At 32.2% G+C, this 17,460-nt stretch overlaps 4 protein-coding genes across 7 annotated transcripts in view; 1 reads left to right on the top strand and 3 right to left on the bottom strand.

Moving 5' to 3' along the window:
* The window catches only part of LOC105277924 (dynein heavy chain 1, axonemal), a 75,192-nt gene that overhangs the window by 35,239 nt on the left and 22,493 nt on the right, over positions 1–17,460 (bottom strand). The gene's annotated exons all lie outside the window — the stretch shown is intronic.
* The window catches only part of LOC105287121 (thyrotropin-releasing hormone receptor), a 33,519-nt gene that overhangs the window by 2,222 nt on the left and 13,837 nt on the right, over positions 1–17,460 (top strand). For all 4 annotated transcript variants that reach the window (XM_026974761.1, XM_026974757.1, XM_026974760.1 and 1 more), the window contains exon 3: positions 647–1,831. In XM_026974761.1, coding sequence (XP_026830562.1) covers positions 947–1,831 — 885 coding nt within the window. In that variant the 5' untranslated portion in view covers positions 647–946. The remainder of the gene's footprint in view (positions 1–646; positions 1,832–17,460) is intronic.
* LOC105277916 (cytochrome P450 9e2-like) lies at positions 10,395–12,900 on the bottom strand. The gene has a single exon (XM_011336668.3). The coding sequence runs from the start codon at positions 12,613–12,615 to the stop codon at positions 11,053–11,055; it is 1,563 nt and encodes a 520-aa protein (XP_011334970.1). The 5' UTR covers positions 12,616–12,900; the 3' UTR covers positions 10,395–11,052.
* Positions 13,756–17,181, bottom strand: LOC105277917 (cytochrome P450 9e2-like). The gene has a single exon (XM_026974751.1). It carries the CDS (start codon positions 16,729–16,731, stop codon positions 15,169–15,171), a length of 1,563 nt encoding a protein of 520 aa, XP_026830552.1. The 5' UTR covers positions 16,732–17,181; the 3' UTR covers positions 13,756–15,168.

Below are 17,460 nucleotides of genomic sequence, written 5' to 3'. Positions count from 1 at the left end.
GTGTCAGCCGTGTCAGCCATTGAGTTTGGAAAGTCTCCAATGATTTTACACTCCTTCGCGAGTGGGATATGTCCGCCTTGCAACCGGTTATATGTTGAATCTTACGAGTGGCTTTTTAATCTGACTATTGATTGTAGACACTAATTGGATGAAAATAGAGGAAATTTTACGTGCGAAACAAATATCTAATTTTTAATCTGAGTCTCTGCATAATATAAGATACATTGTTTACACTTTTGTGAAATAATTATGCAACTTTTATCATTTAACACGTTTCTTCACTGTAATATTGCGCTTATAAACAATGAACAGAAAAGTTTCTCAGATCATTGACAAATTATAGATAATTAAATAAACAAAATTAGGCCATACTTTAAATACAAATGAAATACATATTAAAATCTTATTAGAAGTCTACAGTATTGTTCATAATATGTTCATTATCTATAAATATTTAAAAAACGCTTTTTTATCATTCATCTCTAATAGAATTCTCAAAGTAGCATCCAAAAACAGAAAAAAACTTAATTTCTTATAATATCAAATGAGATGTGTGATTCGAGTATTTAGCGCAACTTGAGAAAACTTGTTTATGATGTTGAAACGTTTTCGATAAACGTGTCGTACATGCATCCTCACCCAACAGGTTTTGTCAGCATGGATTATGCGTCCCAAGAAGGAGCTGGAAATTTTCATCAAACGACTATCTCGCTCAGCACACGTGATTCGAACTTTCCGTGATCCACATTGCTCCAGTGTGTAACAACGACGTTACGACTACGAAATCTGGATAATGGCCAATAATCTTGCAATGTGCGTTCCATGCTGATGCACAAATGCAGTAACGTTCGCGCTGGATCCAACAGGTTTCCGGAGCAACGCGAGTGTCAAAGACTTTCGGAGGCATCTGAGATCGTTAATGCGACTGCATGATCCTTGAACAATCATGTCAATTCAAGAAGAAGACTTTTTGTTCCAAGAAGTGTCGAGCAAAACTTTAAAATGCAATCATCAGACATCGATCGGCCTGTCGCGATTTCGAAGATCAGCGCCGGTCTGGTCGAACTTGACGAGCTACGATTACGACAATCACAGCTTGGAGACGTTCTTCGAGATCGAGGAGGAATCTCTGGAGGCCTGCACGTCGCTTTATTTCCTCCTGGACTTCTTCCATTTGTACTACATACCGTCTATCATCCTGCTGGGCCTAGTGGGCAATCTGCTGTCGTGTGTGGTCTTTCTGAAGACGCATCTGAAGCTGCGCAGCTCCAGTTACTACTTGGCGGCGTTGGCCACCGCCGACTTCGGCTTTCTGATATCCCTGTTGCTGGTGTGGCTCAATAGCACGGTCGGCTGGAGAGTCTTCAACAAGGATGGCTGGTGCGAGACGCTGGTATACGTCAGCGCGGTCTGTAGCTCGCTTAGCGTCTGGCTGATCGTCGCCTTCACCGTCGAGAGGTTCATTGCGGTCCAGTATCCGCTGCATCGACCACATATGTGCACCGTGGCACGCGCGAAAACGATCATCCTGGTGTTGGCGGTCCTTGCTCTGGTCAGTCATTCGTACTCCTTTGTCACTGCTGGCGTGGTGAAAGGCCAGGACGGCGACGAGGTGTGCGACCTGAAGATCGAGTATCTGGAGACCATGCGGATCATCAGCATCATCGACAGTATAGCGAGTTTGATCGCACCACTCGTCCTCATCATCGTGATGAATACTATGATCATGAGGAATCTCTTGAGGTTCGGTAGGCGATTCAAACACGAGTCCGGCTATACCGCAAACTGTCCCGGCAGAGAGAAATCCGACATCAATCTCAATCAAATTCCGGTGAGTGCTTTTTCCGTAAAACCACGGTTCCTGATTAGATTTTGATAGATGTCCTATATGCACGTAATGCATGTATCCTGCACGTATTTTACGATATGTGTCATCTTCACACGCACCATGTTTTTTATCAAGTAACTTTATCCTGCAACTTGTAATCATTGTTGAATTTTATTTTATAGCTTTGCAGATCACGAAGAATCTTGATCTGCAACATTGCTATTTCTCATTTAAGCGCCAATAATTCTGCAATCCTAATTAAGAATTTTAATTACTTTTTTATGTATCTTCATTAAAACATTCTTTATTGTTTTATTGCTGTACTTATTTCTTAAAACAAATTTTTTTATGTGATTACGATGTTTATATAATATTACGAATATGTTAAAATTTTTATAATATTAAAATTATAAATTATATATTAAGATTTTAATTAGCCTCTACGTAAGCAAATATAAAAATGGTAAAATTTACTTTTTTTATTAAAAGACAATGAGAAATAAGTGTTTTAATTTTATCTGCTTTGTTATACAATTTGCTAAATATGTAAAATGTGGAAACGATACGTGCACACTTATATTGAAAATTAAATTTCAAGGAAATGCTTGCGGCAATTTTGGTTTATAATTGTAAATTATCTATAAATTGCTTATGTGCAGATATCCTATTACATTTTTGATATTGCTAAGTAATAGACATATATGCAATTTATTATGCGATATCTAGATATCTAGTAAAATTGCTGCGTTGAGGCGCTATTGGATAGCTACACAGTATTAAGCGATGTATGATTTATTTGACACCTTTCTCTTGGCTCTTTACTACTTAAGAGATTTTGAACCTTGGAATTCGGGATAAAATACTCGTGGCATCAGTCAGAAATGTGCCTTTCCACATGTATCATAAATCTCTATAAGAAAACATTGAAATATTAAGTTCTCGCCAATCGACCGTGTACGCTATTGACGCGCGGGTAGAGAAGCATCGGGCTGAGAATATGTAATCTGAAACATCAACAAATTTGGAAATAGTCCACTCGCCCCCGCAATTTTACCGCAATGGAAAATGAGAAAGAAAGAACACGCGCACAAATCAATTTACATCGAAAATAAACAAGACACGCCCCGATTGAGTGTCAACACCAGGCATTTTTCCACAATTGATAAATATAATATGATATCGTCGAACATATGCTGATATGCGAGCGCGCACTTGTGTGTATGTGTGTATATATGTATGTATGTATGGATGTCTATAAATGATGTTGCAAAAATTTGTTTACTAGAAATAAACATTTAATTATATGTTTAGCAATAAGAAATAACTTTTTAAAACGGGTCTTGTAACAAAATAATCTATTGAACTGATCGGAAAATCCGTGTAAAGTGTTTTAGCAAAATTCGAAAGAAAACGTGAAACTATATATTAATTCTTAGTAAAAAATTCTGCTAAAACAATTTGTATAGACTTTCCGGTCTATTCAATAATGTTAATAAATACTAACCAGAATAAAACAAGATAAAGAAATTTTTATTGAGAAAAAGTAAAACTTAAGTAACACATATATTACACGAAGACACAAAAGAAAAATCTATAAGTTTTAATATTCGTTTGCAAGAATACATATTCGATTTATGTAATTTTTATTACAAAAATATTAAGTCTTAAATCTTAAGGTAACGCAAAAAAGTTTAATAATATCTAGTTTTGTTTATACAAAAATAATAAATCAAATATATCTTTTCTGAAAACTCGTTAATTAATTTTTATTTTAACACAAATTGAGAATTATGATATGCATGTACATGATATGCGTTTTAATAATATTGTTAAAATATTGCTAGTAAGACGGAGAAACTTGCAAAAAATGTAAAAATTTGATCGAAAAGAGTTCGAATTTTTATTAGATCGTTATCTTGCCACTCCGATAAAAAGTGTGTCGATATCTATAAATCGGTATTAGAGGAACGGTGCCGCCTGAGTGAATGCGGTTTGTCGACTATTTTAGACCGACGTATAAATAACCGTGGCTTACATAACTAACCGCCATTCATCTTTACGGATCGACATGCCTGCATCGCCGCTTCCTGCTGCCCGCTGTTTATAATCGCTCCTGTTTATGTATACGTGTGTACGTGTGTATCAATATATCGTACTTGTACGTAGAATCTGCTTTTTATCCGGTCATTGATATCGCCATTGGTAGGTGGATATAGGGGCGGAAAGATTGTAAATATCGAGATATCTCCTTGCGAGATAGAAATGTATCATCGTAATCTACGCGAGGAAAACATACTCGTAAAATATGTTTTCGGGAAATATTTATCGTGAAACAGATTTACTGTGTGGAAGATTTTCTGAATTCTTCTTTTCGCGTGAACAACATGTGCGGCGGAATATATTTATTATGAATATATATTATCAGAGTTGAATTTGCACTTCTATCTCGATATTGCATCATTTTTTACCATTTATTCCAAAACTACGTAAGATACGTTTGAATATCCTGGCTGTCTTAATTTAGCTGCGGAAATTAAATCTTTATTTAACTTAATTTAGAACAAACGGATCAATATTAATATTTTCGAATGCTGATATTGCTTGGTATATATGTCAATTAAATTGATATTAATCGTAATATAAATATATATATATATATATATATATATATATATGTGACTGGTATTAATATTCAGGAACCAAAGTATTTAGGAATTTATATTATATTACTTTATACATATATAATTCATTATCTTTTAATAATTTTTTAGATTATTTAGATTATTAACGATCACTTGTTTTAATAAGTATTACATGAGGAAGTGATCTGACTGCAAAAACGTTATTATCTTCGTAAACATTCTGGACATTGTGTAAGTTATATACAAGTTTAGCTAACAAATTTAATATGAGCATACTACTTGTTCATGCTGAACTTGTATACAGCTTGAAATTCCAAAATATAAAGGAAACGATACTTGCATTCAAATCACTTTGTCATGCATAATTTAATGTTTTTTACAGTTGGCAAAAAGTCAAGACGAGAAAAAATCGTTCATTGAAACATTAATTTTTCTTATTCTCTTCAATTGTTTGTTTGCATGCAGAGATAAAAGAATTGTGATAGAAAATTCAAAGCAGGTAATCGTATTGCAATAGAAACTGCAAGATCATTGATTCTAATCAAGATCATTGAATTATGAATTAAGAATCAGTTGACGGAGATATTATTTTTATAACCTTTTAATATTTCTAATCATATATTTACAAAAATAATATATTTCTATAAATTATCATTTTACTTATCGATTGTATAATGAAAACGCGAGTTTGAAATATTTTACACATAAGATAATAATCGTAAAACGTGCAAAAATTTTATTTTTCGGATTATAATCAGATCAGCATATGTGAAATCATTATTGAACGATTATTTAATTTTATTATAAATTTTTCTACGTAAATTTGGTATGACTTTGGAAAAGATTAAAAATATTAATATATCTTGTCCCTTGAGAGCAGACACAAATAGGCTTTATAGGAAACATCTTTTATTGGAAATTAATGTACAGGATAAAACCAGTTGAGTAACAGATGTATGATAACATATATGTGATAATATACGGTTATTTAAAGAAAATAACAATTAACATTTTTCTAAGAAAGAAATTTATATAAATCTGTTTATATAAATTTACATATACATACTCATTTATTTATTTTTATTTATGTGCCTGTAAATTTAAGAACTATTTTTGTAATATTATTATAGTTTATAAATTATGGAATCTATTATCTATTATATGGATTTATATGAAGCAAACATATTTACATCACTGCTTCACTGGTATTCTTTAAAACTTTCTTTTATTGAATAGTACTATTGAATTTTCTCTTACCAAACTCAGAGTATACACCATTTCTTTACATATACATAATACTGAAATAAAATATTTGAGAGAAATTTATTATATTTTACTTTTATAGATAAACAAAGCTTTTATAAAATAATTAAATATGTGTTATATTTTATACGTATTTTTAAATCTTATATCGTTTTCTATAAATTTTATAAGAAGCACATAAGTTATAATTTACGTATTCTAAACTAATGAAATATTAAACTGGAAATGCAATGATGGAATGTAATATGTAATGTCCTTCACTTTAAAAAAAACGTATCATTTATCATCTGCGATGTCATAAACAAGTGAATTGATTAGATAAGCAAAAGATAATAAGCAAAAAGTCAGTAGTTACGAAAAAATTGCGTAAAAAATTATTATGTATCTATAGCTTATACAATACATATACATAGATATTTTGCACACTAAAGTAGTTCTTAGAAATCAAGGAAAAAACATAGTGATGTAATCGTAGCTTATTTATTTCATCAAATGTATATGAAAACTTGACATTTTCTTAATAGAAAAATAAAAAACTTGAAAAAATGGAAATATATTGTACATCTATATCTTTTTTAACAAAACTAAAAGACTTAAAAATAAAAGTAATATTTCGAAATTAAAATATTTATTTGATATTTCTCATATGTACTTTTCTGAAAGATCTCTCATTCCTCAAATGAATCTTGCAATTTCCAGAATTAAATAGTGAATGGATATATCTCAGTAAATGCACATTTCGATTTATTGCTTTCATAACAAAAGATCGAAGAAAAGAGTATACAGAGTTCCTCGAGTAGAACCACCGTTTTATTTATACTCTGGTATTCGGAACGAAATCCTCGTGCATTGCACTCCTTTCATGCTTTGTGCATGTCGAACCCTCAAATATCTGGGATATTTCGCAAAACGATATTTGAATATTGTCTTTATAATCAGATCGTTTTCCAAAAATGCGATATTTATCGTATATATTTTTGTATGTATCTAATATCTAACACGTGTACAGTTTTTAGCATATGTAACATTTATTGATGCTATTAACATTATTTAAGCTAAGAATAAGCCAAAGTATATTACATAATTATATTCTTAATTAAAAAGAAGAAATATCAGTTTCTCTTTAAATTTTAGATATTTACTAATTTGGCGCCAGTGATATTCTATAGCTGCGTACACATTTCTAACAATCAAATAATTTCTTGCTTCTTGATAACGGAATGACGTAGTTGAAATGACCAAAGACCTTTTTCAGTAATCAGAGAAATATTTTCATATTGCAAAATAAAAAACGGTATTAAAGAATTCATAAGCGCGAGAACGTATTACATCATGTATGGATTGCTAGATACAATAAATGCATCGATATCAATATGCATGACACATTATATATGAAGATAAAGACTCTGCAACGCAGTAGATAATGATGATTGTTAGACTAGACAATATCAGTCTTGAAATTATTAAAAATGAACGATTATATCATCATGTTACATTTTATTATATCTTATCGTATTTTATTAATGTAAAGAAATAATGAACCCAAAGAAAAACATGCTAAAGTGGAAAATTTGTTTCATAGAAAAATATATGATCTTTTGAAGATTGATAAATAGAGGAAAGTCCCCGATTATGAGATACCATATCGATTTTGCCGAATGTAAGGAAATCTATAGGCAGAATTTAAAAATGTAATACGTTCTCTTGAAGAGAATTTAATAAGCTTTAGGTTGGTGAAATGAAAAATCTAATTTAAATATTATTTTTTCTGAAAATTAAAAAAATTTGAAAAAAGAGCTTTACGCAAGATCGCGAAAGTGTGCTCCTAATATAAGATACCTTGAGAAATCGGTGTTAAAAGTGCAAAATACATCAGTATTGCAAGTAAAAAACTTTATTAGATATTTTTATAAAAATACTGCTGCCACAGCCTTCGCCAAATCTTCACGATTCCACTGTCAACGCTTCCTCGTTTCTCTAACCTCCATAGTCAGATTCTATAAAAATTAAATACACAAAAATTCGTAATATAAATTCGTATTAACTTTTCTTTACCCTTAACGTAGTATTTTCTTTCTTTTTATTACACTATATTCTTCATATTCGAGCAATAATTATCTCATATTAAGAGACCCTGAATATCTCATTATACGAGCCACACGCCCAGCGGTTCCGCGATCATGAAATCTAACCTCTACAATTAGGCAATTCAACAAATCGCGTATTTTCCTGTTACTACGATTCTACTCTATCATTGCATACTGAATTTATTGCCAACCATTTCTTTATTATGTAATAAACAAGGTTTAAAGACTTACCTTAAGTTTCTTTGACATGTTCACAATTTCGCAAACCTTTTCTTGCAAAAGCTAAACGCAATAACGAACAATGAATTTTTCACTAAATACATTTTACACCAAGAGTAATAAGTTTATGGTGGAATTAACAGATAGTGCTCACTAGTTTAGCAGAAACTCCATTATCTCATATTAGGAGCATATCTCATAATAGGGGATTCTCCTCTATATGATTGTACAAGTAACTCTCATTGAAGTGGCATAATCATTCATATCATACAAGCAATATACATACATATATATATATATATATATATATATATATATATACAGGGTGTTTCCTAAGTAAGTAGACAAACTTAAGGAGGATATTCCTTGGCTTATTTTAAGAAGAAAAGGTCATATAAACATATGTCCTAAACTGCTTTGTTTTCCAAAAAAAGTACATCACTGTTTTCGTTCACTTTTCGGATAGCGTGCTTTTGCAGTACGAGTCAACAGCGATGGGGATGGAGTGGGGATGGTCTCGCGGCGCCGCAAGTGAACACTCGTTTCAGACACTCCAGGTATTTTTGAGCGTGTACGTCAATCAATGGAAAGGAGAGTTGAGGCGTGTATCATGGCTGCAGGTGGACATTTCAGCAGTTACTGTGATGTTATTATTTTTCTTTTTAGTTACTATTTTCTTTTTCGTTATAATTTTTCTTTTTGGTTACTATTGTTTTTCATTTGTTTCATTTGCAATAACACAAGCTGTTCTATAATAAACGAAAAGTGAACGAAAACAGTGATGTACTTTTTTTTGGAAAACAAAGCAGTTTAGGACATATGTTTATATGACCTTTTCTTCTTAAAATAAGCCAAGGAATATCCTTTTTAAGTTTGTCTACTTACTTAGGAAACACCCTGTATATATATATACATATATATAATTATATTAATATTTGTGTATTATATATATTTATAGTGGAATCTTTTGATATATATGGAAAATAAATTATTTCCTTTTTAATAATTTTAATATTTAAAAACGGTGTTCAAAGTCGAGTTGTAAAATATATTACTATAATGTTTGTATTAACATAAAATGATTTCTGTAGTAATTCTGTTAATGTTATGTTTGTAATGCATGCAAATTGCATCAACCACAACATAGCTGCTTAATACAAGTGTCACTGAATTATTATAATTTTGTTACCGGTACCAGCGAAGCGCCTATGAAAACATTAAGTACCTCAATATATCTAGCATACATAATTAGCAACGTTATAGATCATGCAATGCATAATTTCACTTTATAAATAAAGAAATAAATATATACATACATACATACATACATACATACATACATACATACACATATACTGGATATTTTTAATGTCAGGAGTACTTCCGTGAAATACTCCTGAATATAATCGTATAATAACAAGCAACAAGAAATAATAAAGAAATGTGAGAATTTATCATCCGTGGCGAACTTTCAACTTTTAATATATGTATATCTGATTAGAAAAAATTAATATATTAAGGAACATATATTTCGTACAAATCTAATATTAAATTTATAGTTGCATAGAACCATTGGTAAAAGTATATCTTTACACACCACCCTCCAAAAGTATACTTTTACCGAACCATTTTATGGTAGAGTACATTTATTAACTTACGTGTAATGGCATTGAAACGCGTATAAAATAAAACCTGTCATATATAAATTGATAATAAAATTTTTAAGTTTTATTAGTTTATTACATTTTGTTACATCTTATCATATTTTATCGTACTTTTTATTTATAATGCATAAACTAAAAGAGTAAAGTACTTGTATAGTTCTAAAACAAAATCAATACAAGATCTAATATGTTAGGTAATCTTTTAAATATTAATCTATATATATATATATATATATATATAAACCAAATACCACTCACTCACTCACTGACTCATCAACGTGCAGCCCGAACCACTGCACCTATTAACTTAAAATTTTAAGGGTATATTCCTACTATCACGTAAGTGCTCACTAAGGGAGGGTTTTTCGAAATTCCACCCCTAACGGGTGAGAATGTGTAAAATGTATTTTTATTTAATTCTACACATAAATATCGCGGGCCAAGCCGGGACGGGGGATGCTAGTATAATATAATCCTTATCTTCGCCAATAAAATATAATCCACAAATAATAAAACTACTTATGTCGTTGACCAATACTGGCTGTACTTTATTCTTGAGGTACAATTACGACGTTTAATAATATATATATATATATATATATATATATACATATTCGAATATTCGAATGTCGAAGCCTTCGAGGGAAATCATCAGCACTAGTGAAAAGCAAGCAGCTTAATTTATACACAATTTTCAATTTTCACCATTATAGAATAATATTTTTCTCACAATACAAACAGCGGTACTTATAATGCTATAAGTAATTATAACAATAATTTTATGAGTGAAAAGGACATTTATAATACACATTTTTAATCTGTTACATAAACATTCAGATACATTAAATATAACAATAAAATAGGTTTAACAAAATATTAATATATTTCTCGTCTATCTTATTTTTCAAAAATGTAGAAAATAAACATTTACAATAAAATATAAGAAAGATTCATTAATCAATTTATATCGCCTATGTATACTAAATACTAAACGAATATAGTATCTAAAAATATTATATAAATAGAGATAGACAGTGTCTCAAAATCACCGGATATTTTATAGGTAGATTTTATGGAATATTCTAATTGCAAGACAAACATTCTAGTGTGAAAATATCAACGCTACAATAATTTTTTCACATGAAGCGATTACAGTTCATCAATAATACAATTAAAATTTTGCGCAATTACATATGTCAAAATGTCATACCATATATTTCGCTATTCCAAATATTAAATTATACATATTTAATATTTAATTATGCGTATGTAATGTACAAATGTATATTAGCGTACAAAAAAAAAACAGTTTTCGGAAGTCTTATAGAAATTTGTAAAATATATATATTTTATGTGTTTTTCATGTGTGAGTTGTATTCGTTTGATAAGCATGATGTAATAGAAATAGTCGGATTTCTCGCCCGCAATTTTAACCAGAAACCTCCATCCGCTGTAAGAGTAAGTGTCTTTTTGTCCAGCACTATCGGGATTTTTGTTTTTACATCTGGTTCGAGATCGCAACGCCATAGCAGGTAGAATATCATAATTTTCGCTTCCATCAAAGCAAATCTGTTCCCTATGCAAATTCTAGGTCCAATACCGAACGGAATGTAAATTGAGCTGTCTACACTCTTGTTCAGGAATCTGTCTGGATTAAACTTATGAGGCTCCGGGTAATATGTTGGATCGCGATGCAGAGAATAAGTCAGGAACCAAACACTCTCTCCAGGCTTAATCGTGACGGGTTTGCCATCCGGAGTAGCAGGTGGCATTTCAAAATCCTTAGTGCACACTCTATCGAGAAATGGTGCAACTGAATACAATCTCATGACTTCAGTCACAACAGCATCCAAATACTTCATGCCATTAATGGCCTCGTAAGTAGGTTTGCCATTGTTTTGTTTAAGGACATCTTCAATTTCGGCTCTAAGTTTGGTCTGAACATCAGGATTTACTGCGATCTCATGTGCTAAGAAACACATAACCGCCGATACAGAATCGAATCCACCAAGAAAGAAGACAAACGCTTGAGCGGTCATTTCGTCAATGTCAAATGTAGGCCCATAATTCTTGTCTCTTGTCTCCATCATCAGCTGTATCATATCTGGTCGAACAATTCCCTGCTCGTCCCTGACTTTTACAGTATCATTGACGATGTTTTTGAAGAAGTGTTCTATCTCAGCGCTAAACACTCTAATTCTGAGAAGTTTTGCAAGTCGTGGCCAATTTCTGCTCATGAGAAACTTTAATGTCACTTTAGAATCAAAGATTAGAGCTTTATTACCAAGTAAGAAGAACTCGTTCTTTGGTTGGTTGAAAGAATCCACGCTGATGCCGAAAGCACATGTGGCTATTACATCGGTAGCGTATCTGCTGAACGTGTCCTTCATGTCATATGTCTTGCCGGATTTTCCACATTCATTTGTAACAAAATCAGTGAAGTTCTCGGCGCACTGACACATTAGAACGAACATCATTTTCATCTTGCTGGATGTAAAGCTAGGACTGAGAAGCTTTCGCATCTCGCGCCAGTGATCACCCCGTGAACCAAATAGGTTCCTTCCGGCAATCGATTCCACATCTTCGTTTACAAAGTTGCGATGATCCGTAAAATTGTCGAAATGTTTAATGGCGATGGTGTTAATGAGTTCTGGATCACGTATCACGTATACTGGTGTCATCATGTCATAGAATCCGAAGTATCTCGCATTCGAGAAATGATTGTATAGTCTGTGCACATGACCCGCGAAACTTATACGTCGAAAAATAAAGGGCGCCATGTTGCCCAGTAATGGTACTGGTCGTTTATATGGAACTTTCCGTTGGTCAAAATAGGACATTTGACTCAGAATAAAATAATACATACAAATGCATATTGCGAGAATACCCAGAAGCAAAGTAGAAAGCTCCATCACTGTTAGTTTGATTGATTGCACGGTCGAAGAGGAACGTTGTTACGTTTTCCTATTGTTGCCAGTTCGACATTACGCTTTATTAGGTCAGTAGTACGTATGGACTGCGGAGTTTTCACTTGGACTAATGACAATCACTTTCAAATTACAGTTGCTTGTTTTCAGGGACAATTTCTGCAAACGACTGTTAGAATCCTGTTCTCCCAATTGATTATATTGCTCGACAGTGGGAGATGCGTCATGTGACATCATAACTGATAGCGTCTTATCCCCTCACTTAACTTCTCGACTATCAAGAGCAGATATAAGCGTCACAATAACATCTCACGAGTTGCATGCGTTGGCCTCGTCTTATTGTGCATGTTGCGTGCATGTAAAGTTCCAACGTAAAATTTACGGAAAAGTGCAACATTATTAAAGAACATTATTTGAGATGCAATAGCGTCTTTTCAGATATGGTGAACGCTAACGTTACGTAAATAGCATTCGTACATTAATTATTTTCATTACATTACATTGGATGATAGATTAAACAATCAATTTTGTTCACAGTTACATCTATTACAACAGCTTTATGTAATAATCTTCAAAGAAACACAAAATATATTTCGTGAGAGATGTATCTTTTTTTTTCTTTTCCTTTCATGTCATTTAGTTTCTTATTGACGTTAATTAAAATAAATGTATATAAAAAATAATTAATACATTTTTTCCTGCAACCTTGTATCTTTCTGCTGAATTAAAAATCATAAGGACGAACAACGAAATAATTAGTTACTATAAATAATGATGATATGACAAATTAAAATTATACTTCCTTTTCTACTGTCAATTCTCTTGTTTATTCTGGTAGTAATATTATTATTATTAACTTTAATCTTAAAATTCATAATATCTAACTGTTTTTGTTATCAAGAGATAGTTTTTTCACCGATTGTGTGATTATTCATAGAATTTTAGAAACATCTTGATATGAAATTATTAAATATTAGATATTAGATATTAGAAATTATTAGATACAAATTAAGACTGCAACCATTAAACAAATAAGTATTTTAATAATTCATAATTTATATAATAGTATTTAATGCATATTAATAAAGTTTTCAAATATATTATGAGTAATCATGGTTATTTTGAATTCTTTTTATGTAGTAAGCAAATATACAAATACATACCATACATAATCATCAATTTTCTTCCGTGTATTATAATTTCAGAATAAGGAATTTACTTCGTCATCGTAATCAAAATAATTAGGTTCAAATTGCAATAAGTACGTGACATGCAATAATGTGTATATAAATGAATCGTAGTAATCACAAATATTTTGCATTCGTAATATGCTGAACTTTGTTCACTCATGTGCGCGCGTATATGTACATACATGTATATTTTTTCTTTATCAAGTGCAGATTAGAAGATAAATGTTATAATGCTTTTATATGAAGGTCAAACTCTTTTCACAATGAAATCATTAAACCATTAATAAAGTTATTAAAATTCAGCTAAGTTTGAAGTTAAAAGATCAACGTAAAAAAAAGCAGTTTATGCAACTGACTGCTAGGTAATGCATGTCCAATTGATACATCATTCGATATATATTTACACATAAAATTTGAAGATTTATCATTGTTTATTTAGTGAATTAATTTTCTTGAAGCGTATTAATACTGCAATAGCAAGCAGCTTAATTTATATATACAGTTTTCAATACCATTATAGAATAATCTTTTTCCCACAATACAAAGAGCAGTACATATAACAATTATTTTATGGATGAAAAGGATATTTATAATATTTTTATTCTGTTACATAAAATTGGGATACATTAATTATATATATAAAAAAAAATAGTTTTAACAAAATATTAACATGTCTCTCCTATCTTATTCTTAAAAAATTTAGAAAAGAAGCATTTAAAATAAAATATAAGAAAGATTAATTACTCAATTTATATCATCCATGTATACTAAATATTACACGTATATAGGATCTAGAAATAGTGTTGCATCCGATCGGAGAGTGCTTCCTGTGGAACGGTGGGCTTATTCGGCGTCTTGGGGCAGATGGCCAGCTCCTGGAGGACGCCGGATGGGTCCAAGAAGCCATGAAGAAGCAGTGGCGTGGAGCGTATTCGGTAACCCGAGCAACAGCTCGGGATAGGATGTTTCACAGGAAGCACTCTCCGATTGGGTGCAACATTATTATATAAACAGAGATAGACAGTGACTCAAAATCGCCGGTAATTTAATTTTTAGGGCAGATTTTATGGAATATTCTAATTGCAAGAAAAACATTCTAAAACAATATCAAAACTACAACAATTTTTAAAGAGCAAGTTTTTAAAGATAAAATTTATCAACAATACAACTGAAATTTCGCGCGTTTGGATATATCGAACTGTTTTCACATATATTTCATTATTTCATGTATTAATATTAAATTATTCCTATTTAATATTTAATTATGCATATGTACAAATGTATATATATGCGTATAAGAAAAAACAGTTTTTGGTGTTATAGAAATTTGTAAAATATATATACTATTTTATGTATCTTTTGTATGTAAGTTGTGTCCGTTTGATAAGCATGATGTAATAGAAATAGTCTGATTTCTCGCCCGCAATTTCAACCAGAAGCCACCCTCCGCCGTTGTTATGAACGCCGACTTGTCCAGCACCATCGGGATTTTTGTTTTAACATCTGGTTCGAGATCGCAACGCCACAGCAGGTAGAATATCATAATTTTCGCTTCCATCAAAGCAAATCTGTTGCCTATGCAAATTCTAGGTCCAATACCGAATGGCATGTAGACTGAGTTGTCCACACTCTCGTTCAGGAATCTGTCTGGATTAAATTTGAGAGGCTCCGAGTAATATTTGGGATCGCGATGCAGAGAATAACTCTGGAACCAAACACTCTCTCCAGGCTTAATCGTGACGGGTTTGCCATCCGGAGTAGCAGGTGGCATTTCGAAATCCTTAGTACACACTCTATCGAGAAATGATGCCAATGGATATAATCTCATGACTTCAGTCACAACAGCATCCAAATACTTCATGCCATTAATGGCCTCGTAAGTAGGTTTGCCATTGTTTTGTTTAAGGACATCTTCAATTTCGGCTCTAAGTTTGGTCTGAACATCAGGATTTACTGCGATCTCATGTGCCAAGAAACACATACCTGTCGATACGGAATCAAATCCAGCAAGAAAGAAGACAAACGCTTGAGCGGTCATTTCATCAATGTCAAATGCAGGCCCATAATTCTTGTCCCTTGTCTGCATCATCAACTGTATCATATCTGGTCGGACAATTCCGTGCTCATCCCTGGCTTTCACAGTATCATTGACGATGTTTTTAAAGAAGTTTTCTATCTCAGCGGTAAACACTCTTATTCTGAGAAGTTTTGCAAGTCGCGGCCAATTTCTGCTCATGAGAAACTTTAATGTCATTTTAAAATCAAAGTTTATAGATTTATTACCAGATAAGAAGAACTCGTTCTTCGGTTGGTTGAAAGAATCCACGCTGATGCCGAAAGCACACGTGGCCACTACATCAGTAGCGTATCTCCTGAGTGTATCCTTCATGTCATATGTCTTGCTGGATTTTCCACATTCAGTTGTTACAAAATCGGTGAAGTTCTCGGCGCATTGACACATTAGAACGAACATCATTTTCATCTTGCTGGATGTAAAGCTAGGACTGAGAAGCTTTCGCATCTCGCGCCAGTGATCACCCCGTAAACCAAATAGGTTCCTTCCGGCAATCGGTTCCACATCTTCGTTTACAAAGTTGCGATGATCCGTAAAATTGTCGAAATGTTTAATGGCGATAGTGTTAATGAGCTCCGGATCACGTATCACGTATACTGGTGTCATCATGTCATAGAATCCGAAGTATCTCGCATTCGAGAAGTGATTGTACAGTCTGTGTATATTGTCCACGAAACTTATACGTCGAAAAATAAAGGGCGCCATGTTGCCCAGTAATGGTACTGGTCGTTTATATGGAACTTTCCGTTGGTCAAAATAAGACATTTGACTCAGAATAAAATAATACATACAAATGCATATTGCGAGAATACCCAGAAGCAAAGTAGAAAGCTCCATCACTGTTAGTTTGATTGATTGCACGGTCGAAGAGGAACGTTGTTACGTTTTCCTAATTGTTGCCAGTTCGATATTACGGTTTATTAGTTCAGTAGTACGTATGGACTGCGGAGTTTTCACTTGGACTAATGACAATCACTTTATAATTACAGTTGCTTGTTTTCAGGGACAATTTCTGCAAACGACTGTTAGAATCCTGTTCTCTCAACTGATTATATTGCACGACAGTGGGAAGTGCGTCATGTGACATTATAACTGATAGAGTCTTATCCCCTCACTTAACTTTTCGACTATCAAGAGCAGATATAAGCGTCATAATGACATCTCACGAATTATATGCGTTATCATCGTCTTATTTTGCATGTCTTATATTACGTGTAATGTTCCAACATAAAATGTACGCGAAATTGTAATCCTGTAATTTTGTTTTCGTGATTTTGTTATTTACATATCGACATAAGTATATATTTCACTTTTTTCATTATATTATTGGATGACATATTAAACATTCACCTGTATACAGTTACATCTTCATGTAATAATGTTCAAAGAAATGCACATAAAATATATTCCATGAGAGATTTATCTTTTTTCTTTCTTTTGCTTGCATGTCATCCAGTTTCTTATGAACATTATTTAAAATAATTTTACATAAATAGTAATTAATACATTTTAATCTTTACCCTGCAACTTCGTGCCTTGTTTTCGATTTAATAGTTATAAAGATGA

Source organism: Ooceraea biroi, chromosome 1 (genome assembly GCF_003672135.1).
Source record: "Ooceraea biroi isolate clonal line C1 chromosome 1, Obir_v5.4, whole genome shotgun sequence".
Taxonomy (NCBI): Eukaryota; Metazoa; Arthropoda; class Insecta; order Hymenoptera; family Formicidae; genus Ooceraea; species Ooceraea biroi.
Note: the sequence above shows the minus strand (reverse complement) of the source record. Positions and strands in the feature narration are given on the sequence as shown.

Bases quoted from the DNA above. Each gene is read 5' to 3' on its own strand.
- LOC105277916 (XM_011336668.3), bottom strand. From the start codon at position 12,615: ATGGAGCTTTCTACTTTGCTTCTGGGTATTCTCGCAATATGCATTTGT.
- LOC105277917 (XM_026974751.1), bottom strand. From the start codon at position 16,731: ATGGAGCTTTCTACTTTGCTTCTGGGTATTCTCGCAATATGCATTTGT.